Source organism: Scomber scombrus, chromosome 14 (assembly GCF_963691925.1).
Source record: "Scomber scombrus chromosome 14, fScoSco1.1, whole genome shotgun sequence".
NCBI classification, from domain to species: Eukaryota; Metazoa; Chordata; class Actinopteri; order Scombriformes; family Scombridae; genus Scomber; species Scomber scombrus.
The window spans coordinates 10,336,976-10,361,608 of record NC_084983.1 but is presented as its reverse complement, the minus strand read 5'-3'; the positions used below and the strand labels follow the sequence as shown (position 1 = coordinate 10,361,608).

The window sequence follows — 24,633 nt, the reverse complement described above, 5'->3', positions numbered from 1 at the left end:
TCCGCCTGCCCCATGCTATCAAAAGTGCCTTTCATTGTGTCATATCTAAACTGAAGGTTAAGTGAGGATAAGTATAATCAATGAGGGAAATAAAGATATGTCCCTTTAACTGTATGGTTAGTGACAGCTTCCTACTCACAATGATAACATGGTGTAAAAGGTTATGTATGTAGGCCTATAGCCTACTAACGTTAAAACAGTTTTAAAAAGTCTAGTTTGGCCAGACATAGAGTCATTTGGATGCTAGAGACTGAAACCTTTCTGACTTTCTGTTCCATAACTTCAGCGAAAGCACATTTCAAGTATCGAACAGGTTCCAACAAATACTTCCTCATTTCTGACAGCCCTCCTGTGTCAAACACTGTACATACATCGTACTGCACCCAAGTGAAGTAACAAAATGTAAAACATGTTTTTAAGTGGTGAGAGACTTTAATCAATTTAAGTTTACAGTTATGAGGTTTTAATTGACAGAAGGGAAGTCAAATCCCATCAACCTTGATGGGCTGATTAATTGATGACTGATGACTAATGGGCCTCCAGTTTTAAAAGAAACAAAATCTATCTGTGCTATCTGTTAACCGAAACTTATTTAAGTGAAACCCAGAGCTTTTACTTGGGTACTACTACTTCTAATTTAGTTTAGTTTAGTTTCTTGTTAAGATTTTAGGTGACTATCACAGCTGCCAAACTCCATGAAATGTTTTTATTTTATATGCAAAGAATTTACCATAGAGCCGGTCCTTAGAGACAGGCAAATATGGGATATGTACCTGATTGCAATTTAAATTTATTTGGGTGTGAGAGAGCATTGTTTCATGTGTACTAAATAATATTATCATCAATTGTGCTAAATGGGCTCCAAATTTCTTTTACTTTATGTTTTTTAGAGACAAAAAATGTGTTGTAACCCAACAATATACATTGGTAGTGAAAAAGAAAAAGCCAGGTGTATGAACAATGTAATAGTGAACTAATACATTTTACAATCTCCACTATGAAGCTGTATAATAGTATAACAGACTGGAGAGTCTTGGTCAGCTTCAACCCCCCTCTTGTCCTTGAACAGGGAGGACAATGATGGGAAGACAACAGGAGGCTTAAATCAGATCGCCGCCAAAAACACCTACACTTTCTATTCTAATAGTGATCCAAACTAAATAGAAAGCCTGTGGTGTTTATACCAGATCATCTGCATGAGCCAGGTCAGAAATGTGTTGTTGTCAAAACTACACTTTGTGCAGCTGTCCTTAGTTCTTCTTCTTCACATCAAAATGTCCTTGTTGTTTCAGTCTGTCTTCACTCTGACAGGAGAGAGAGCGCAATAATTTGTTTATCTAGTGTATTTAACGAAGTTAAAGATGAATGTTTCTCATCTGTTTAAAAATATACTCTTTTCAACCATTTGTCCTTTTTGGTCACTTTTATATCATTAATGTTCCTCATTGCACTATAAAAGGCTGCATTTATGTACATGTTACAACAATGTAAAAAGCAGAATGAAGTAATTAGTGTTTGACTTGTTATTGTAAGAAAAGCACAGGTGTTACTAATAACATAGTGAGGGCTTCTGTTCTTTTCCAGTATCTCAGTAAGGCATGACAGTTTTATAGAGATCCAGCATCCACAAAAATTAAAATTTGTACTTTTCGTGCAGTGACATGTCAAAATATCTTCAGTGAGGAAGGCTGTCTAAACAACGGCTTTCTAAAACGACAGCATAGCCATTCAAAAACTTTTACACACATTTCCTCTAAATGGTTTAGAGCCCTTGTAGTCACAAACGTGATTAAAGTCTACATTGCTTATTTATAAAATAAATACCAAAATGGGAAGAAAATACATAACAAAAGTAGAAGAGATACTTGAAACTGAAATGAAAGAGACCATGAAGAGAAGGGAAGCCCTTCTCATAATACACATCCTCTACCCTGACCACATCATGTCAGTTCAAGAAACTGTCATTTATGTAAAAAGTAAATAGAAGGGGGGCTAAAAATGTATCCTTTTGGGACAGCAACAGTCTGAGCTCTACCAGAGAGATATTATTTGAAATATTTAATTAATCAAAATAGTTATACAACTAGCTTTTTGAACAGAAAATTGAATTATTTTTGCAAAAAGCAGGTATTTTTTGTGTAAATTAACAATATAAAGGGATTTTAAATGGGTTTTTTTGTAATACATATATAAACTAGACACTTGATGAAAAGATTTCAAGTATTTGAGGCAATACATTTTTATTCACTGATTCGTGCATGAACTAAAAATACATATAAGTGATAACACTATGAAAACATGGTGTAAAGAAGTTTAATTTGTATATTATTTCAACAAACTGGGTCATAAATGTCTTGAGGGATACAGTAGGTTAACTGCAACCACACAGTAACAAATTCTGTCAGAGATGGAAGAAGTTATAGTTTGCATATCTCGAGTGAACTTTGAACCCTTGTAAACACTTACTGTAACATTGACAGACTATGGCTTTAGCTCTGCAGAGGTACAGTACAAAGAAACTGTCTAGATGCTCCTTCTGGCAAGCAACACCCAACAGTATGCCAAAGTGAAACTGGCACACCACAGAGGTAGGTAATAATACCAGTTTTTAGTCTTTCTAGTAAAAAGGAATTTTTGAAAGATTTTATGCAGATTTTCTGATATTTTGAAACTTAGTACAGGGCTGATCACAGAGAAAAGGAAACTTGGAGATTTTGGGCTTTTTTGCCTTTATTAGACAGATGGCTTAGAGACCAACAGGAGAGAGAGAAAGGGGAAAGACCTGCAGCAAAGGTCCCTTGCCAGTATCAAACCAGGAACACTGTCTTTATGTGGCATGTGCCTTAACCACTCAACCACCAAAGCACTCCAGAGGAATGGAAACTGAACATAAAGTTGTCATGTTTGCCTGTCAGTTTCTCCTACACATATTGCAATTTTATAGCGAAGACTTGATTCAATTTCATATAATTTTTGTTTTGTAAGAATTGGTCAGTTCTTCTCAGCAGTGAAATCAAATCCCATTAACCTTGATTTGATGACTCATTGATGATTGATTACTATGGGGCCTTCAGTTTAAAAAACAGAAAGAAAACCCTAGAATAGCCCCTATCAGTGCCATCTGTCAACTGAAACCTTCCCAAATGAATCCGTCTAAAATGTCTTTATTGGGTGTGAAGGTCCTAAACTATAGTGAAATATTATATGTATCTCTGATATCCACAGTCACACAGAGGAAGCTAATCACAGAAAAGACACTCACAAACTGTGATCCAAATCATTTTAATTACAGATCATTATATGTGTCTTTGATCAGTGTTTGAAACTAAACTATCCAAATATCACATTTCCTAATTTTTCAAATTGACCACCCCCAGGTTGTTTCCTTTATTCTTAATTGGAATGTCATCTATTAATAACACGACTACCGATGTGTTCAACAATGTTAATGTATGAACATTTACTCCAAAGCCTTTACTTGGGTACTTTAGTGATCTTGATTTATAGTTAGATTTTAAGTGGCAATCACAGCTGCCAAACTGCCTCCATGAAATGTTTTTTTCTATGTAAAGAATTTACTACAAAGCCTGTCCTTTAGAGGTAAGTAAATATGGGATCTGTACCTAAACATACAATTAAAGTGTACTTTGCTTATAGGATACTGATTATTAAAGAAAACCCAAAACGGGAAGAAAATACATAACAAAAATAAAAGAGATGCCTGAAAATGAATAAGACTAAAAATGAAGAGAAGATGGGGGGAAATGACATAATCTATGTGTAAAGTAAATAGTAAGGGGGTTTAATATTGATCCTGTAACGTCTAGTTCCTGAGTTTGTACATTCATTTCCTGTTTTATTTTGGTAATCACCTTTGGCTCTCATTTCAGATGAGAGACAAACTATCAACCATCTACTCAATTTTAAGGCATCCACAACAACAGTCTGAGCTCTACCAGAAAGATATTATTGGAAATATTTAGTGATTAAGAATGATTACATAACTGCTTTGTATTCCCATTCATATTCCCATTCTTACTTTTTGAACAGCAAATTTAACCATTTTTACAAAAAGTTGATATTTTTGGTGTGAATAAACAATATAAAATGATTTTAAAATGATTTTAAGTGATTCAATTAGATTTAAAGAAATACTATGTGATGAAACTGCTTCAAACATTTGAGGCAATACATTTATATTCACTGATTCTTGTATGAAGTACAAATTTGAATCAGTGATAACACTGAAACATGTGATGTAAAGTATATTGTATATTAGTACAACGTATTGGGTCATAAATGTCTTGGGGGCTACATTATATTAGCTGCAATTACACAGTAACACATTGTAAGTTACAGACAGAACAATTTATAGTTTTGCATATCTCTTATATGGCAGGCCAGCACCCCAAAATACCCTTACACTTTCTATTCTAATAGTGATCCAAACTAAATAGAAAGCCTGTGGTGTTTATACCAGATCATCTGCATGAGCCAGGTCAGAAATGTGTTGTTGTCAAAACTACACTTTGTGCAGCTGTCCTTAGTTCTTCTTCTTCACATCAAAATGTCCCTGTTGTGTGCTTTCAAGCAAACAAGTTGAGCACTCTGGCAGGAGAGAGAGAGAGCAATAATTTGTTTATCTCGTGTATTTAACGAAGTTAAAGATGAATGTTTCTCATCTGTTTAAAAATATACTCTTTTCAACCATTTGTGCTTTTTGGTCACTTTTATATCATTAATGTTCCTCATTGCACTATAAAAGGCTGCATTTATGTACATGTTACAACAATGTAAAAGGTAGAATGAAGTATTTAGTGTTTGACTTGTTATTGTAGGAAAAGCACAGGTGTTACTAATAACATAGTGAGGGCTCTGCTCTTTTCCAGTATCTCAGTAAGGCATGACAGTGTTATAGAGATCCAGCATCCACAACATACATGGGTACCCTGAAACTAATGCAGCTAAATGGAATTCAGCAGTCATTAGTATTAAAATTTGTACTTTTCGTGCAGTGACATGTCAAAATATCTTCAGTGAGGAAGGCTGTCTAAACAACGGCTTTCTAAAACGACAGCATAGCCATTCAAAAACTTTTACACACATTTCCTCTAAATGGTTTAGAGCCCTTGTAGTCACAAACGTGATTAAAGTCTACATTGCTTATTTATAAAATAAATACAAAAATGGGAAGAAAATGCATAACAAAAGTAGAAGAGATACTTCAAACTAAAATGAAAGAGATTGAAAATGAAGAGAAGGGAAGCCCTTCTCATAATACACATCCTCTACCCTGACCACATCATGTCAGTTCAAGAAACAGTATCATTTATGTAAAAAGTAAATAGAGGGGGGGCTAAAATTGATCCTTTTGGGACAGCAACAGTCTGAGATATTATTTGAAATATCTAATGAAACAAAATAGTTACACAACTACTTTGTATTCCCATTAAAAGTCCGCCCCCACCCCCCACCCCATTACGCTGATGTAGCTTTTTGAACAGAACATTTAACCATTTTTGCAAAAAGCAGGTATTGTTTGTATAAATTAACAATATAAAGGGGTTTTAAATGGGGTTTTTTTTGTAATACATATATAACTTGATGAAAAGGATTTAAATATTTGAAGCAATACATTTTTATTCACTGATTCGTGCATGAACTAGAAATATATATCAATGATAACACTATGAAAACATGGTGTAAAGAAGCTTAATTTGTGTATTATTTTCATTTATTAATTTTGTTTTGGTGAATGTGATCTCTTATGGAATAAATTTTTTATTTTTATCTTAGTGCACTTGTATGTTTGCTGTGTGGCTGTAGTACATTCTGCTCCTTAAATGTTATATTAGTGGCACTGGTTTCTTAGGAAGCTAAATAGTCACATCTGTAAAAGCACTTTGGTGAACATGTGTCATTCTTAAATTTAAAAAAATGTTTTATTGATATTAAATTGCCAAAAAACTGAAAATGATTGCTTGATATAGCTTTTTAAAACTACAGTATATACCTTTAAACAATTTTTGAAAATGTTCCTTAAATGGTTCAGAGCCCTTGTAATCCTAAACAAGCAATTAAAGTCTACATTGCTTAACATAAGGATGCTATTTATGAAAGACTTCCCAAAATGGGAAGAAACTGCATAACAGAAGTAGAAAAGAAGCCTGAAACCTGAAAAGAAGGAAACTAGAAATAGACTTAGAGTAAACAGCACATCACGAGGGAAATTCAACTTACTGTACGAAGGGAACGTAAGCAGGGGTAGGGGGTTAGGAAAATGAGGGAAGCCCTTTGCCTAATACACATGTTCCCCTTTTACTGACCACATTATGATCATTTAAGAAGAACTCAGCTTGTTTCTATCTGAGAGGAAGTCAGCTTATACACGTTATTTCTTATTTCCTCATATAAAGTAGCCCAGTGTATGAATTGTAGAACTATATTTTAATGACTAATTAATTATTGTAGCAAAATTGATCCTTTTGGTACAACTCTATATACCATCTGGCGACTTAATGTAAAGGCATCAACAACAGTCTGAACTCTACTAGAAAGATACTATTTGAAATATTTATTGATTAAAAATGATTACTTAGTATTCCCATTCATGCTCCCATTCTTACTTTTTGAACACAAAATTGAGCAGATTTTACAAATAGCAGGCATTTTTGGTACGAATTAACAATGTAAATGGATTTAACATTATTTCAATGATTCAATTAGCTTTAAAGTAATACTGTATACTGTTTATATAAGCTAGACACTTGATGAAAACACATGGAATATTTGAGGCAATACATTTTTATTCACTGATTCTGGGCCAGAAATCTGTATCAGTGATAACACTGTGAAACATATGGTATAGAGTAGGTTCATTTGTAGATTAAATGTCTCGGGGGATACAGTAGATCAATTCCAATTCCAATAAAAAAGTGTAAGTCAGAGATGGAAGAATATATAGTTTGCATGCCTCTTAGACAGAATATACTTTGAACCCTTGTAAACACTTACTGTAAAATATCAGTGATAACACTATGAAAACATGGTGTATTATTATTTCAATAAACTGGGTCATAAATGTCTTGAAGGATACAGTAGATTAACCGCAACCACACAGTAACAAATTCTGTCAGAGAATGAAGACTTTATAGTTTGAATATCTCTTAGACAGAGTGAACTTTGAACCCTTGTAAACACTTACTGTAACATTGACAAACTATGGCTTTAGCTCTGCAGAGGTACAGTACAAAGAAACTGTCTAGATGCTCCTTCTGGCAAGCAACACCCAACAGTATGCCAAAGTGAAACTGGCACACCACAGAGGTAGGTAATAATACCAGTTTTTAGTCTTTCTAGTAAACAGGAACTTTCAAAGAGTTTATGCAGATTTTCTGATATTTTTAAACAGGGTTTATCAGAGAGAAAAGGAAACTTCACATAAAGTTCTAATGTTTGCCCTGCCAGTTTCTCTTGCACATAATGTAACTCCTCTTGACAACACTATGAGATATGTATATTTTGTCATACCTGTTAAATTCAGAGAAATAACCCATATCTTTTGCAACCTGATCCTGTAACTCTCTCATGTGTGGTGTCCAAAATTTAACTTTTTACAACTTCAAAATGTGAATTTAAAGCAAGAGAAATGTCTAATTAAATGTCAGTGTTACTATTGTATACTATATGTTACTATGCTATTTGAATTTCCACTGTTATCTAACAATTCAGTAATACTGTGTAAATTGCTGCCCTGCCCTCTTTAGGTCAGGTGTAGTTTATTACAGCAGTGTGATAAATCAGCTGCCCTGCATTTTTTTTACACCTGTAGATGACACCATAAAACCATAAATACACCTTGGCATCATTGCACAAATTTCAAACCATACTTATTTTATGTTCATGTTCACTGATCAATAAACGAAAGCCTTGATCAACACTTTTTTTCAGGTTTCACAATGATGACAAAATATCCCCAGATCTCATTCCTTTGAATGTTGGGTGACTTCCCACAGTGTATGCATTGGATTAATCCCTGGCTGGGAATTCACCCCAAAACCGATCAATTCCTTCATGGTTGTTCAAATTTCTGGAAGAGAAAGCTGTTCCTTTATCCATGAGGAAAACTAAAAATATATACTCTCAATATTGCTTTAAATTATACAACCAAAAATATTTTCATAGAATATGGAAAATGATCTTACCAACTAAGAACTTTAATTAAGCATTTCAAGGCTAGAAGTGTGCCTGAGGGCCATTTAGCCATGTACTTTCAAACAGAAAGTTTTAAAATAATCTTTATTTATTGAGGGAAATTTGACTGAGAGCCCAGCTGTCCTTTGCAAGAATGCCCTGATCACACATAGTTACATACATTCACACCTGGAAGATGCCCAGTCCAACCACTGTCTGACCATGAAGTAACTCCACTGGAGTTGGTGGGGTGAAGGGCCTTGCTCAAAGGCACCTCAGGGGTGGTAAAGAGGGAGAGGCAAGTGCTGCTTTTTCATTTGCCTTGCCCAGATTTATCCAGTCCAGGGTTTAAGCTGGCAAACGTCTGCTCACAAGGCCGCTGCTCAAATCTTTAGGCCACCGCTGCCAAATGGCGCAACATGAGTTCCTTCATGAGAATGACTGCATGGCCGCAGTGCTGAGGAAACTTCCACTGTTCAGTCCAGTAATCAGCCTTAATGTGTGTGTGCCCCAAACCACAGAAACACATATATTACATATGACACTAAACATCACCATCACCATCACCATCACCTGACAAAAACAAATCGCTTCACATAAGGCGAATTGTTACAAACCAGAAATAATAAAAACAAATAGAAAAAGTTGTTGGTAAATAAAGATATTACAAAGAAGTTAAATATTATACAAGAAATAGAAAGTTTCGGACAAAATCAGGATAAGATCAGTCTAACAAAACAATCTATTAAGATTGCAAAGGCTCTTCTCTCTTTCTTGTTTTTGCATGTTATAGTCTTTTATTATGGTCTACTACAATATATACCCAAGTGATTAATAACACAATAAATAAGTGCATTTGAACAATATATACGGTATGTATATACTCTAGTTCTTAAACCTGGACTCTATTTGAGGACCTCAAGTCAAATACAGGATAATATGGGGCAAAAATAAATACAAAATCCAAAACGTATCAAAGAGCCAGGCCAAGATGAGCCTTAAAGGTAATAAATATAATCTATAAATTCATTATAAAACCAACTGGGAACCAGAATACTAGGGCTAAAACAAGTGTGATGTGGCACAGTAAAATAGATGTGCATGGAGATTGTAAAATACAGTGCAATACAAAACTTAGGGAGCAATTATACATTACAAATGTTAATATCTTTCTAAAAATGTCACTGCCTTGATGGATGATTTTGGAATTACTGTTAAGTGCAACATTATTCATATAAGAAATATATAAGTTGTACATAATTCAAGAAATCAAAGTATTTTATTTACAACCATATTTCATTTCTGATAGTAAAAGATTGGAAAAGAAAAAGCTTTAACATTAAATATTATGAATTGTTTTAAGTACAGATGTCAAACTCCTTGTCTTACCAGTATGTGCCCATTGCCTTGCTTTTGGGGAACTAAGACAAAAACACTTATTTTCAATGAGTCAGTAATGACAGACAGTCAATGACAATGATGACAGGGGCCTTTCTCTGTGGTTTTCTCTGTTTTGACTTTTTTTGGGAGATTCATTGAAACTATTTCAGTCATTACTCAGTACATCATGAGACTACTGGAATATTCCCTGAGGATACACACTTAAATCTGAACCTCATCGTCTCTTGATTAAAAAAAAAAAAAAAAAAAGTCACAGATTTTAGTTGTTTTTACACTCTAATAACAATACAGTAGTTTGCCACTGTGGCTGGCATAGTTTTATTGACCATGTGATGAAACTGAGCAGAAATATTCTATGTAATTATTCATTGTTCAATTTAACAAGGACATTATTGAATATTGCTGTAACTGTGCCATAGAAGAAAAGAAAAAAGAAAAAGAAAAATTAAAGAGTGTTACACAACCAATACGCAACCATACTTAAAACCACAAAGACGCACATAACATGACTGGAAACTGTTCATTCACATGCCTGTGGAAAAAGAAGAGGGGATCCCTTTTCTTAGTATCTTTGGTTTGAAAATAAAAAGTGGGTAGTAAACCTAATACTATATTAGGTTTCTTGCTGAGCAAGTTCCTCACTTTTGCATGAATCAGTCAGTGACCACAAGATGCCGTAACAGAGAGAGTAAGAGAGAGAGAGAGGGGGGGAAAACTCTGCATCAGAAACTGAAAACAAGAACAAAATATATATAAACGAACGTGAGCTTCACAACAGTATGAAGATATCTCACTCAGTGTGCTCACTGCTCCTCTAAGGTAAGCCTATTGTACAAATGTAGATACTTTAAACATGAGTTTGATGGTGACCTCGTCATTCACTTGAATGAGAATGTGTGTCTGTTACTGCTGTTTTAATGTACATTTTATTTTTGGAATTTTTACTGTATCACCCTGTGAGCATCTGGTAAAATGAAAAACACAACAGGTAATTGTAATCAAGAGACAGATGCAATAAGTACATAGTGAAATTTTATTTTAATTTCTTGGACTTAGTGTCCAAGACAAACAGCTGTGATATTTTTGAATTTGAATTTGTGTTGACCTGAGAGAGCTTTTGTTGATCAATTATTATGAGACCCCATTGGAGGACATTGCCATGCTTAATCATCACTGCATGAGTTTGGGCAGAGACTGTCTTGCACCAACAAGACATGTTTCGACAAAAAAAGAAAAGAGAGAGAGAGCCCAAGAACTTGAAAGAAAACATAAACCCTAATGCTTCGAATTCTGGGTCTCTTGTATTAGGCCAGCAGTATGTAGTCTGCAATCTGGCAATCAGGGCACAACAAAAAGAGGAAAAAATGCTTCTTCCACACTGAAACCATTTAGAGGAATTAAGAAATTTCTTCTACTGTATCAACTGAAGTCTTGCTGAATTACATAAGATTCATGGGGATGCCGTGTGGTGAGGGTTGAGGGATGGCTGGTGTGTTCTTTCACAAATATAAATAGACTTCCTTTAATAAGTATGAAAAATTACAGTTAAGTTCCCATGAAGAGATTCAGTTCACTTATGTGGAACAGCGTAGTTTGTATTGGAAGTGATACTGCACTTATTTTTTAAATGTCTTAATTTTTTACCAATGTTTAATACAGAAGTGGCAGTTTATACCTGAAAAGTAGCTGACCAAATCTGCTCTTTCATAGCACTGGTTTGATGTAGCAGCACATGTGATGGATTGCATTCAAAAATAAAGGTATACCATAACCCATAACCCATAACTGGTTCTGTCTCTCCAGATGACTGTTTGGTGGCGTGCTCTTATCCTCCTTTGCTGTATTCCTAAACATGTGGAGACCTCTCCAGCAGACCAATATAAGAACTCCTTTGATCTCACATGGACAACCAGAAACCGTGTCCAGAACCTGCTGATGGAATATGTGAGTCCTGAGAAATGCTTGCTGCTCTCTTCCTGGCCACCTCATATCTCTGGACACACACTTCAATTAGATTTTCATAAATATAGACTTTTAATTATTACTGTGTTCACTTTGACAGAAGGAGCACCAGTTGGGAAACAAGGAGTTTGAGGACAGAGGTCGGCACTTAAAGGACCTGCCATTACTTTCTACAGATTTCTACCACTGGCTACAGCTGACGGTTAGTGTCTGTCTGGAAGTTTCAAAGAAATTCTAAAGGAAATCACTGTCTGGTTGTAATCACGCAAAACATTTTTTTCAAAGTTTTCTGAGAATTTCTTCCATTATTTTGAGATTTGTTTTTTGGCACAGTGGAGGGAAAAAACGAAACCTGATGACTGTCAGAATGTCTGCTCTTGCAGAATGTAAAACTTGTGAAAATTTGGGTGGATTTCCCCTTTTAAAGCTCAAAGTATTGAAAGGGGGTTGTGCAACGTTTTTATGATTGCATTATCATGTGGTTGTCTCTTGTTGAATGTTCAGGACTGGGAACGTCTGCATGCTGCTCTCCGTGATATACAATCCTACTGGAACATGCTGGAGTGGAAGAAAAGGCAGCTGGCGAAGGAAGAGACAAAAAACGAGGTCACCACTTTACCTCAAAGCATCAACAACATTCAGCTGAACCTAAGGGACCTGATGAAAAAAGTCAAATTTCAGGTATCACTCCCCAACAGTCTTCTTCCTGAAATCCACCCACATTGTTTCCACTTTTAGCCCACACACATTTTGGAGGAAGTGACACCGAGACTGATGTGATTAACTTTGTTTTGCTTTCTTCTCCAGATGAAACACATGAAGAGCTCTTGGAAGAGCCCAACTTCCAACACACTGGACCTAGAAACCAACTCCAAAACAGCATGGGACAGCAGAGTGGAGGGTTACATCATCCTGAGGGATCTAAACCTTTACCTCACCAAGCTGGCAAGAGACTTCCTCCTGCTAGCTTCAAAAACACGTCTGACTCAATACTGAGCTGTGATGACCAGACAGTTTAATCATTACTTCAGTGGTGTTGTCAACACTTTACGCCTTTTTTTACAAGATGTTTAACAGCATATTTAACAGGTTTCTTGGGTATTTCCCGGAGTTTCTGTCTAACCTCTAACTGTAAGTTTGTAATAAGCTGATGCAACAGACTGAGCACTTTCCAACATCCTGTTTTTGCCCAAAGCCCTCCATATACTGGACTTTCCACATATATTTACTATTTATTGACATATTTATTAACGTGTTATTTATTTTAAAGTGGTTTGTTTTATTGCTTTTACAATACAGAAATACAGTGTTTTACATATTTTATATTTGATGAAGTGAAAAAAACATTTGTGTATGAATGAAAATAAAGAGATGAAGCATTTGAAGCTGTGGTGACTTCATGTTATGATTTCTTGAAAAAATATTGGTATAATATCAGTATTTATTGAACATTGAAGACAATCTTGTAGTAATTGTGATGTCTATGAATCAATAAGAGATCTTGAGTATGTTGTGTACCCTTGTGGTATCATCCTGTTTGCTGCAAACTAACAAATAATAACTTCTGAGTGGCAATCCTCCAGTTAGTTAAAGGATTACCATTTGCCTGGTCCTCCCAATGAAACCTGCTTCCTGTTTCTTCATGTGGTGTTGATCTGAGGGGCAGTCTGCAGAGTAAAATCAGATTGAACACAGTCAGCTGGCCGAAACGTTTTTAATGTTAAAACACCCATTTCTTCCTGCGGGCTCCCCACATGACATCAGAGCAGCTGCAGACTCACCACTAGCAGATGTCCTCTTTTGCCTTTGGCCACCTTCAGCTCTGAGCCCCTGACGAAATCAATGATTCCTTCCTTAGCCCGAGCCACAGCAAATCTGATACTGCATGCCAAACAGGAAGTAATAAAGAACACGATGACCGTTAGACTGGCAATAACTACAGACCTGTAGTGCCTCAGATGTAGCAGTCAGACAGAGCCTCACCTGCCCGGGCTGATGTTGACATAGCTGGTCTTGTTGGCCATCATGGCGAGTTTTGTCACCACCTCAATCACATGGTGGCAGTGGAGCACTGCATCACCCTGAGGGAGACACAGCTGGATTTAGACTAACCCCGTGGATACACGCTTGTATAGAGTAATGACTGTTGTTGTTGTCCTACAACTGTACCTTCTGCTTATTGTCCTCACTGGGCAAGTGCAGAACAAACATCCCATCGCTGAGGGAGCTCACAGAGATACCTGTTTAAAGGACATGATCACAAGTAATGCTAGGTCACGATGAATTTATCATTAATGTGTATCAGTTAAAAATGATGTCAAAGAAAATACAACTGTCAGTCAAACAAACTTGTTACAAATAGTCTTCTACTCATTTAAAAGCATCTTTCATTGAGAAAACAACATTTTTCTTTTTTTTCATCCAAAGGATGACAAGAGCATTGGACAACAAACATAATTTGGTTGCCATGGATACTTCTGCTGCAGTGCGCAGAGAAGGTAGAATAATTGACTGCTGAATACCGACAGAAAAATAAGCTTAATTTTAGGGAAGGAAATGGAGAAGACAGGGAACAACTATGACTCCTGTTTCTCTATAAATATGTGCAATGATTAAATGATTATGAGATCAGCAAAGACAATACTCAGTATCTTAACATATTCATCTCCTGGCTGAGTTTCACCTCTAAGACTTGTGTAGTCCATCCTCTGCTTGATCTTGGTCCTGTCCACCAGCACAGCAAAGGTGTTAGTGAGGAGCAGCTGCCGAGGGCGAGGCTTGAATCCCCTCCTGTCATATTTCGTGACTGAAACACCGTACTGAGAAGGACAAACAGACACATTAGTGTGAGGGAGCTGTGTGTTTTAATGAATGCATCAATTTCCTGTTTGAAAAGTTTCATCTCACCTGTACTTTTTCATTGCCGAGCGTTTGGACCACTTTGAGATTGATTTGCTCACATTCTAAATAAAGCAACAGGAGAGTAAATCTCTGCTGTAAATGTACAGGTGCAAACTCTTTGACTGTGTGTACATTGGAAAAAATGCTGTATATATGGGCACGTACCCAGCCTGGAGTCCAAAAACAACCTGCCAACACTCTGTGGGTAGCTGTCTTTCTGATCCTTGAAGATCTCACTGGCTTCAACCTTCTGCAGCATCTGGAGGAGGAAAAAAAATCAAGCAAGATGAAAATTCAGCACGCTAAAAGAAAAAAGTGAGATCATGCATCGTGTAGTGAGTATACCTGCTTCTTCCACTCAGGCTGCACCCTCCTGCAGTACTTTGTTACCATGTTCCGCATGTGTAGCCTCCGCAGGTGCTCAGAGGCCTGTAGGGCACCAAAGAAGAATTGACAATGTAGATTTGACTTTAAAACTCTAAAGATTCAGTTCTGTTTGTGCATGTTAGTCAGCTGAGTGACCCTCTGTTTGTACCTCAACGAGGGAGGGAGGAGGTGTGGGCCAGCTTTTGTCCAAAACACTCTTGGGCAGGTTTTTGCATAGATTCTTGAGAAAGGAGTAGCGTACATGATCCAGGAAATACTCATTCTCAGGGCAGTATTCCTCATGACGGTAAATGAAGCCTTTTATGAACCTGATTTTTTTTTTAAAGACGTACAAGGAAATCATGTTACTATACATACAAAAAGCAGTCACAAACATGCATACAGTAACAAAGTATCAGTCAAGCACCTGCGTATTAAATCAGCAGCCTGTCGACGCCTCTTAGCCCTCCTGCGTGCTTTCATCCCTCGCCACCCAGACTGGATCACTATCACTACACATACACATACATGCATATATTAACACCACAACAACTTTTATATTCAGCCAAAGACAACATCCCATGGTTAGTATAGCATCATTTACCAAAACCGAAAGTCACAACAGAACAGAAAGAAAAATAAAGTGCAAAAACATGGACACTCAAGGATGCATGATCTGCAATTAATGCAGATGTGTAACAATATTGTGTAACGTGGACTTTGACAGTTGGGGAAGTACACTGTATATCATAGTGTAGTGTACATGTAGGGTAGAATCATCTGTTGAAAAATGTATTCATTTATTTCATTTTTTGGGACATGGTGATACTGTTCTGAGGAAGAAGGAAGAAAGCTGCAAGGGAGTCGACGGTGGAACCGACCTGCACTTCTGATGCGTTGGTATTTGGCTCTCTCCCTGTAGCCTCTCCATGATGTCTGCAGGGTCAGAGCTGGAACGTAACAAAGAAAAGAGAGTAAATGTAGTTACGTGCTTTTCCATTTTTCCAGAATTCCTGCTGTGGATACCTGATTTATATTTACAGCATGGGATGTAATTCACTGATTAGATATGTTGTGAATTATCAGGCTGTGTTGTGCATTTTTTTAATATTTAAATGGATTGTGTTTAAAGTATGTTCATTGTGTTAAAGAGTGACATTCTCACAATATATTGCAATCCAATACAACAACATCACAAACTACAACCTTGGAAAAAGCTGAGTCATCACCTCTCTAACAACTCTAAACAAATATTACAATTCACACACATATTAGACACCAAACATTTCAAATGTACTTCACATTGTTAATATTTGAATGTGAGTCATTATATTCTATTTTCATTTCAGCTGTCAGCAATTTTTATAATCCTTACTACTGTTTCTCACCTATATCTGGTTTTTTTGCTTCGAGTGCATCTTCTGTGGTGAAGAGAGTTTTCGGGAATCGGATAAAAATCTTTGACCTACAGAAAGTGGACCAAAAAACGTGATTGACACAAAGTCATATGCCATTTGAGGAATTCAAACAATGCAGTGAAGTATGGATTGTTTTTGTGCACACGTTCAATCTCCTCTCTTACCTGCCCAGTTTGTACTCTTCTGCTTTGTAGCCCAGGTGGTTGACCAGTGTAGATACACCATCCACGAGTCTGCCATGCCAGTTGGGCCATGTCTCAGGACACAGTGGCTTATACCTACATACATAAGTATAATGATAAAAAGAACATAAAGTAAACCGAATTAACAAATACTGAGGCAGTGAATCACTCAAAGAGAAAGTCACCTCTGTAGGAAGGCTTCAAAGCGGCGTCTGTAGGCAAAGCCAGCTCTCCTCACCCTCAGGTTTTCCATCAGGCCGAGATACTTCACCTGGTGCCTAACCAGAACTTCATCAAACCGACCTGCAGGGAGAAATCTTATTCTCTGGTGACCATGATACACTTATGGCAAACACACGCTGCATGTTCTCAAATAGCGACTGAGGCCTTTGTTTACCTCAAAGGAAGAGACATTGATTTCATTTATTTAATACTGTATAAATTATTGGGAACCTGCCTTTATTTCTAATTTGCCTCATTTTATGTTGTTTTTTATAATCAGCAACCAACCTCCCTGTTTTCTGATTGAATCTCGTGATAATTTGCTGTTGATGCAAAACAAAAACATCCTCAATTTCTTTCATATTGATATGATGGACAGTATGTCATGACCACTGATACATTTTAACTCTTTTTCCCCATTGTTTGTACATAGTATTAATTATGAAACTTATTTGAGAATAACAGTAATGTAATATGCATCAAACTCATTTTACAATACATTCTGTAATATATAAGCATACCTGGCTGCTTGGCATCATTAGGCTTGATACAGCGCACATAGGATGGCTCTTTGGACATGAGGATCTCCATCAGTTTCATCAGGCTATTTTTAAACTGTGTCGCAGCCTAAATGACAGAAGAAAAAAAAACAAACTGTGGGAAATTATCTTTTGGTTTGTGTGTTGGTTTGTGACAGAGAGAGGAAGAGAGGGAGAGAGAAACAGGTCAGTCACATGTTCCTTTATCATCACTCTCACAGCTACTAAATGGCTGAGCAAGGGGGAAAAAAGGGTTACCATCTCTGGGCGTTTCTGGTCTATCACTTCCTCTCTGTGGAAGCAGTGACTTAGGATCTGGTTGTCTGACTGGCACATGACCTGAACAGAGATGAAACCACACAACCACATGTCAACACAGTGGGTCCCCCCCCCCTTCCTCTTCAACCAAACAATAGCAAGTGACACACAAGTTTGTAAAGGTTGTGGTGGGGCTCGACCATGTCTATTTTCATAATGCTCACCTCTTTCAGGTTCCTGTTCAGCAAATCGTTGTTCTTGTCCAGGAAACCTGAAAGAGACAAACATAAACAGTGCAATTTGTCATTAGTGGGTTGTGGAGTGTGCTCTGTAATAAGTGTCACCACTTGCAAGGCAATGAATGCATGAATAAAAATAGTCAACGGGTTGATCTAGTGATAAATTACAGCTTACCATTGACGTTGTAGTTGACCTCACCAGCATAATGCAGAAGTCTAAACTCCTCTCTACTCATTACCCTGCGAGTTTTTCCATTTGCCAACTTGTGACTGAAATACATAAACGCACAGTAACATACAGTACATAGGCCCGCTGATATAAGAGGTTGCAGTTAGAAGAGTCTGTATATCAAAATAATATTTGATATAAAATGTTGCTTACGTGACGAAATGGGCATGGCTGCCCAGTGAATCCTCCAGTTTCTCTAAAAAGGAGACATCACAAGTCTCTCCAGGTCTCAGACACTCTTCGTCCTAAAAGACAGCCACACTATTTAACTTTACCTATAATGACAGTGGGAAATATAACACCATATGTAGAGACACACACATAAACTAGGGGTTTTCGTGCACACCAGAATGGAGATGATGCCTTTGTGCTTCTCCTCAATCAGGTCACAAATGATCTTGTTGTCAAAGTACTCCACTGTCTCCCACTGAAAGTACACAGAACAATGTTGTGTTGGAGTGGGAATATTAATATTAGTATCAAAGTTATGTGTTTGGATGATGGACTCACTGCAATTCCCTCTGTCTCATACTCTTCCTGTTCAGATCTGAGGGTGAGCTCAATGAACAGTTGTTGGAGCTTCTCATTGCAGTAGTTGATGCAAAACTGCTCAAAACTGTAGGAAGAAGTACAAAAGAAATGACTCCAAATGAATACTGGATATATAATAGAGACAATAGAAGTTACTGCTGACAAAGACTTTGGATTTCAGCCTGTGTTGAGAGGCAAATTTAGGTACGATAGAAAGAAGGAAATGAATATAACTCGTACCTATTGGTCTGCAGTACCTCAAAGCCATAGATATCTAGAAGACCTATAACTGAGGAGCCTTTGCTGCTGTGGTAGATTTCATCCTGCATAACACATAAAGTAAGCACTGTAAATCAGATGGTAGAACATCACAACTACATTATGGAATTTCCACTACTGTCATTCACATGTTATCAAGACGGAAACGGCACCTTAAGAGCAAGTGATTGGTTGATCTTCTCCACCAACCAAGTGAAGGTCCGACCGTACACAGCCTTGGCTAAGGCATCGCGGGCAGACACTGCCTGCTCAAAATTTAGTGGGCTGATCATCTGTAATGCACAAAGTATGAAACAAATTATAAAGTTACTCGATAAACACCAAACAAGTGAAAATATGCAAAACAAGGACAAAAAGCGCGTCACCTCTTCTCCCTTTGCGGTGAGTTTCTTGTGAGTGAGAGCCTCCCTGAGGGTCGAGCCATCGACACCCAGCAACTGCAAAACAACACATCTGTTCTCAGCGCTGCCTTTTTTCTCAGTGTTTGTGCATTTTTGAACATCCAGTAATACTAGTGAGACTGTTCTGACCTTTGCAAGATTTGTTATCTGAGTCTCCGTGGTGATATAAGTTTCTCCTTCTTCCCCTTCCCCAAACTGAGTGTTTCCCAGATGGAGAACACTGGCGATGATATTCAACAGTTTCTGAGGTAAAACACAAGAAATAGAGTTAACAACAATCTTAAAGATGCACAGTTTGACATTTGGGAAGTCAATACAAGGGTCACTGAGAATATGATAATTAATATGCAAACATGAAGAGAGACATTGTATTTTTTGGATTGATGATGTGATATGTGATGTTTGGCAAGTGTAAAAATAAACAGTGACTAAAAATAATATTCCCAGGATAATGCAAATTGTCAAAACATTGCCTATCTTGGATCTATTCCAATGACTACAGTTTAAATGTTTCCACTTTAATGTGGTAAAGGTTAAGCAGAAAATGTGACTGAAAAAACAAAACATCCGTGTTGCCAGCTGCATTCAGGCAACTATGATTCAGCGGTGTGATTGTACTGACCTGCACTTCTTCTTCAGTGAAGCCAATAACAGACAACGCTTTCATCACAACTTTCCAATTATTCTTGTCACTGATGGAGCTGACTCTGGGACAGTTTCCCTAAAAGGACAATTTAATGTTAGGCTACACCACAACTGTCAATATAATTGCAAGGACTTCTGTTTGCATGTCATTGCAATCATCAGTGCAATCTCACTTCTGCACCACACACACCTTGACCAGATACTGGTAGCTCTGAGGGTTTCTTTCAAGGTCCAGCATGTTAAGCAGGCCGTCATCCCCTCCATCCAGAAGCTGATAGAAGATATGGAAGTTCCTCTCGCCGTGGTTCTGATGCACTACACGAGACTTCTCCAGCAGGTAGTTTAGGATGTGACCGCCTACTGGTGCCCCCTATTGAAAAAGATAGCAGCAGATGTTTAAAAGCAGGTTTAGTACTCAATAGAATAACTAAACTAAATGTGATGTTATCTGTATGGTGTAAACACATTATTTCTATAAAGAATGACAATGGAGGGAGTGTTCACCCTGAAGTCAAACTGGACATCCATGTATTTTCCAAACCGGCTGGAGTTGTCATTCCTCAGTGTTTTGGCATTGCCAAATGCCTGAACAAAGCAGGAGAGACAGGAAATTAAAGGGGGGAAGTTAAATTAAGAGCAACAATAGAATAATAAAATCAAACAATCAAGAGGGAACATTGACTATTTACAAAACACAGATGTATAAAGGTTATTCAGATTTTAGAGATCACTCAGATAGTACCATATGCTGAGAAAGATAATTAAGTCTGAATTTGCTATGTATTTAACTGTAATACTGGAGGTTCAATTTAAAATGCCAAAGGTTAAATACCTCCAGAACAGGGTTGGACTGGAGTAGGCGGTCTCCAAGGGCAGCCATGTGATCATTGGTGGGGCAGGTGACGGCGTAGTAGAGGAGGATCTTCTTAGAGGCTTCTGTTTTACCTGCTCCGCTCTCGCCCGATATGAGAATACACTGATCCTTCCTCTCAGTCCGCATGGCCCGGTAGGCATTGTCTGACAAAGCGTAACTAAGGGAAAACGCAAGAGCAGCATCAGCTACAGATCAAGTTAATATTAAATCACTGGGTGTACAAACATTTAACATGGTGATCAAATATTTTATTTTATAATTAATTTATGTAGGGCTAAATCATACAGAATTTTCATAATCACGGTGAGAGTTTCACAGTTCTCAGTGTACTACGTGATTAATGGGATGGCAACTGACAGCGGAGCAGTTTGGTAAAGAAAAACATGTCTGAGGACAAGGAAGGACTCACATGTGAGGGGATATTTCGTAGAAGCTGACCCCCCTGTAGCGTTCCATCTGCGACTTGGAGTAAATCTCCAGCTCTTTGTAAGGGTTCACTGACACCAGCACTGAGCCAATATACGTCTGTGCCAAAATATTAGCAGAACAGACAACATGTTCAAATATGTGTCACCGCACCCACTGAAATGTTTTGGAACATACTGTGTGAAGACAGGTGGCTTTATTACGTAGATGAGGTTTTCTCCAAAGCGTCGCCGCAGGTTCTCTATGAAGGCTGCCTCACTGTTGTAGTTTTCCAGCAAGACAAAGTCCTGCACCCCGACCCTGTCCCGGGCAGTCAGGGCGCTCTCCATCACCAGACGCACTCTTCCTTCAACATCCACCTCCTACAGGGAGAAAGAGAGTTACACCCTTCAGCACTCCTGCAAATAGTAGAAGAGTCATTCTAGTTCACTATCTGTGAACATCCCGTCTTCCAACAACCAAGTCTCTGGACCCATGAGTGGTCTCCTATATTTAAAAGAAAGAGGAAAGAGATTCCTGCTCTTACTGATAACAGATGCAATCACACTGTTCACCAGCAGGGGGCACAAAAGACCTCTTTCCATTTCATATGATTCAACTACATGTATCCACTTAGAATTAACAATCTGGTTAACATCTGGCGCTCAACATTACAATAATTGCCACATAAGATATTACAAAATAGAATCCATTTATGAGGAGGGGCAAAATGTTAAATTCTCTAGACAAATGACTCAAGACTTAGTGACCACATCCACAAAACAACCCTGTAAACACACAAAGTAAGAACAGTTTCAGAGAGCTTTGCCAAGATTAAACAAGGAAGACATTTAAAGAATCCAAATGATAAACAGACAGAGTAGACTCTTGTATTATGAGACAGTGAGATAGTGTATTATGATGTATCTATCGTACACACAGCTCTAAATCATTAGACGGGGTTAAAACCAATGCAACTAGGAAAGTGTGTGTACATGTCAACCCTACTGTGATGGCAAACATCGTAGTGCAGACTGATGATAAATATCAAGAAACACAAAGCAGTGTGAAATCAGTGCGCTACAGCCCACCAGCTGTACTCTCTACAGTTTCAAAGATACATTTATGAAAGAGGCCCCTTCTGTTTTACTTTAAACATAGAAAATTAAATAAAAAAACAAGCAGAAAGTGGAACAAAGGGGCTAGACTTCCACTGGGCTTCTGTTTTTCTTGAATGTAAGAGCCTCTCTGGGGTCTCATTTGGCCGGTTAATACCGGTAAAAGGTCATTATCTCCGAGCACTACATGCAGGAAAATCCTTTAAAAAAAACAAAGAGGACAAGAGTGGAAGATAGCCAAGCAGCGAGAGCAAAGGAAAGTCACCGGACACTTCCGCTGCAGCCCCTCCTCTCTGCTTCACCTTGGAGTATTGTTCTCCCATTCCTGCAGGTGGTCTTTCTACAGACAGTAATTACATTTCACAGTCAGATTTTCCAAAGGATACAACTGAGGAATGTCAGGGTCAGGTTTGGGCCAGGCATTCAGTAGATGCCGCTAAATGTTTCTATGCTGTGTGTCACCAGCTGTGCATGTTTTTATATCATACAATGAGGATATGAGGTTTGTTGGATGCCAAACACAAATTCTGTTAATAACTGAGACAAGAGGTGACATAATTGACAGTGCAGAGCATGGATTATTGCTACACCGCTTGAGGTGTAGAGGACGCAGTGAAGATACACTTAAGCTAAATTGTAACATTTCCTATAAGTTCATGGTATACAGGGGGACTTTTTCCACTCAATTTCGTAACTTGGATTGCGGAAGAATGTTTACGCTTGGTTTAGGTTGACTTTTATCAGTGCATGTGTTTGTGGCCTGTCATATGTGAGGTCACGTAACTCACCACGGGCTCGCACATCATAACGAAACTTAGAATACAACTTTGAGCGTTCAGCATTTACATTAAGCGTTCATATTCACAGAAGGGGATTGACATTGACCGAAACTATCTGGCTCTAAATTCAGACAGACTCCTATCATTCTATCTTCAGATCCCTTGCCTTTTACGTGAGTCTCTGATGTTTTTCAGATTTACAGTAGATGCTGTGCTGACGGTGTCTGTGCAGTATCAATCTCTCAGATGTTTTAAAAATCCAAATATTTGCAATTGTCTTTCTATGCTCATACTATTTTTGTCTGCTTGAGAGAGAGAGCAGTAACAGTGCACTGACACACATCAGACTTTCCATACAAAAAACCCCAAAACAAAATTCTTCTACTCAAAACACAGCAAACATTTTTTTGAATCTCGGAGCAGTCATGAGTTACAGTTTTTAGGTTCATCCCAGGAATTGTATCATCATAACATGCGGAAAAGTTTTACTTTTAATAGAGAAGCCTCATCCAAAAACTCTTTGCTTTCAAACATGGAAACACTCTCACTGCTGTGGTTACATAATCTAATGGGGAAATTTTAAAGGAGGTAGCAACACTGTGGCTGAGATGTCTTAACGGTTACAGGACTGGGATGGAGGTTTCTTTGCAGCTAATCTCATCCTTGCAGTGTTGTCGTTGTTGCGTATCAGCGAGTTGTAGTGTAATCTGCATGTTTGTACTGTAGGTGCTGCAGCAGTGACAACCAGTGAGACTTGGCTCGAGACCCCGTGACTAAGCTCTGCTGGGCCGACTACATTCGGATTGTCTTCCTTATAAGGCATACCCCACCACTCTGTCCCAGGGCGAGCTCTCTGGTACCACAGCTGGCTCTCTACCACTGATGTGCCAGTACTGTTTATGGTGGCAAACTACCAAGTTTATCCTCTTTGGACTGTTTGAGTCGAAGCCCATACAAAAACCCAAAATACACGATGACTCACAGGCATGCAAAGAAAAAAAACTCAAAGTGACTCATTGTTCTGTTTTGCTTTTCCCTCTTCAGTGTTTCCATGGGTGACTGTTGGATCAGGGTTTATGCCTCACTGCATGACTACAGGCTGTGCACGTATAATCACACACACATTAAATCCGGTCAGTGTGCAGCACCAAATGTAAAAACACAAAAAGGAGCATCATGGTACTGTGGCTCTTACCCTGCCTTGGTACCTCATCCTGTCCTGTTGTTGCTAGAAGAAGGATGAGCTGATGGTTCCCCCCCGGGGCTGGTGCTCCTCCTCCAGTGTCAGACCGACTCCTCAACTGTAACTTCTCATCCACATTTGCCCATGGGCGACAGAATGAGGCACCTTATCTTCTTCTCTCTCCGTCAGTCACTCTCTCACTTTCGCTCAGCCTTAGTCGCTTCTCCCCGTCTTTCCTCCTCCTCGTCTGGCTCCCCTGTAAGGACAAGCGCTCACGCTCAGGCCAAAACGCCAACAGCTCCTCTTGTTTACACCTTCAATTCATCCTCCCTTTGACAGGTCGTGTAAGTGTCGGCCTCTCCCTGGATCCCTCTCCTTCCCTCTAAACTATAGGCTGCTGCACGAAACAAGGGCAGGAACTCCTCACACACGTCACACAACTGGATTTAAAAAAATAAAAAAAAGTCAAGGGAAAGTATGCTGTTGAATGGTGCCAAAAGAGCCGGAG

At 38.2% G+C, this 24,633-nt stretch overlaps 2 protein-coding genes across 3 annotated transcripts; one reads left to right on the top strand and one right to left on the bottom strand.

Annotated features, from left to right (window-relative positions):
* The first annotated feature begins 8,602 nt into the window (after window positions 1-8,602).
* LOC133994377 (uncharacterized) lies at window positions 8,603-12,552 on the top strand. The gene is made up of 5 exons (XM_062433621.1): window positions 8,603-8,677; window positions 11,398-11,538; window positions 11,657-11,758; window positions 12,061-12,237; window positions 12,364-12,552. Exons 1-5 carry the CDS (start codon window positions 8,603-8,605, stop codon window positions 12,550-12,552), a joined length of 684 nt encoding a protein of 227 aa, XP_062289605.1.
* Window positions 12,068-24,633, bottom strand: LOC133993788 (unconventional myosin-Ic-like). 2 transcript variants are annotated; one of them, XM_062432869.1, is made up of 33 exons: window positions 24,138-24,633; window positions 21,270-21,428; window positions 21,050-21,165; window positions 20,599-20,797; window positions 20,271-20,351; window positions 19,957-20,136; window positions 19,744-19,842; window positions 19,251-19,364; window positions 19,086-19,157; window positions 18,873-18,992; window positions 18,682-18,764; window positions 18,421-18,526; window positions 18,257-18,337; window positions 18,064-18,155; window positions 17,857-17,951; window positions 17,667-17,713; window positions 17,443-17,523; window positions 17,167-17,272; window positions 16,609-16,726; window positions 16,406-16,519; window positions 16,212-16,288; window positions 15,705-15,773; window positions 15,251-15,335; window positions 14,993-15,152; window positions 14,803-14,886; window positions 14,623-14,716; window positions 14,464-14,519; window positions 14,240-14,375; window positions 13,726-13,796; window positions 13,540-13,637; window positions 13,338-13,437; window positions 13,156-13,223; window positions 12,068-12,135 (listed from the first exon to the last, which is right to left on the bottom strand). In XM_062432869.1, the coding sequence occupies exons 1-32, from the start codon at window positions 24,153-24,155 to the stop codon at window positions 13,197-13,199; spliced, it is 3,138 nt and encodes a 1,045-aa protein (XP_062288853.1). In that variant the 5' UTR covers window positions 24,156-24,633; the 3' UTR covers window positions 12,068-12,135; window positions 13,156-13,196. The 2 variants fall into 2 exon arrangements, with proteins under 2 accessions (XP_062288853.1, XP_062288852.1); XM_062432868.1 differs by lacking the exon at window positions 12,068-12,135 and having other exon boundaries at window positions 12,616-13,223.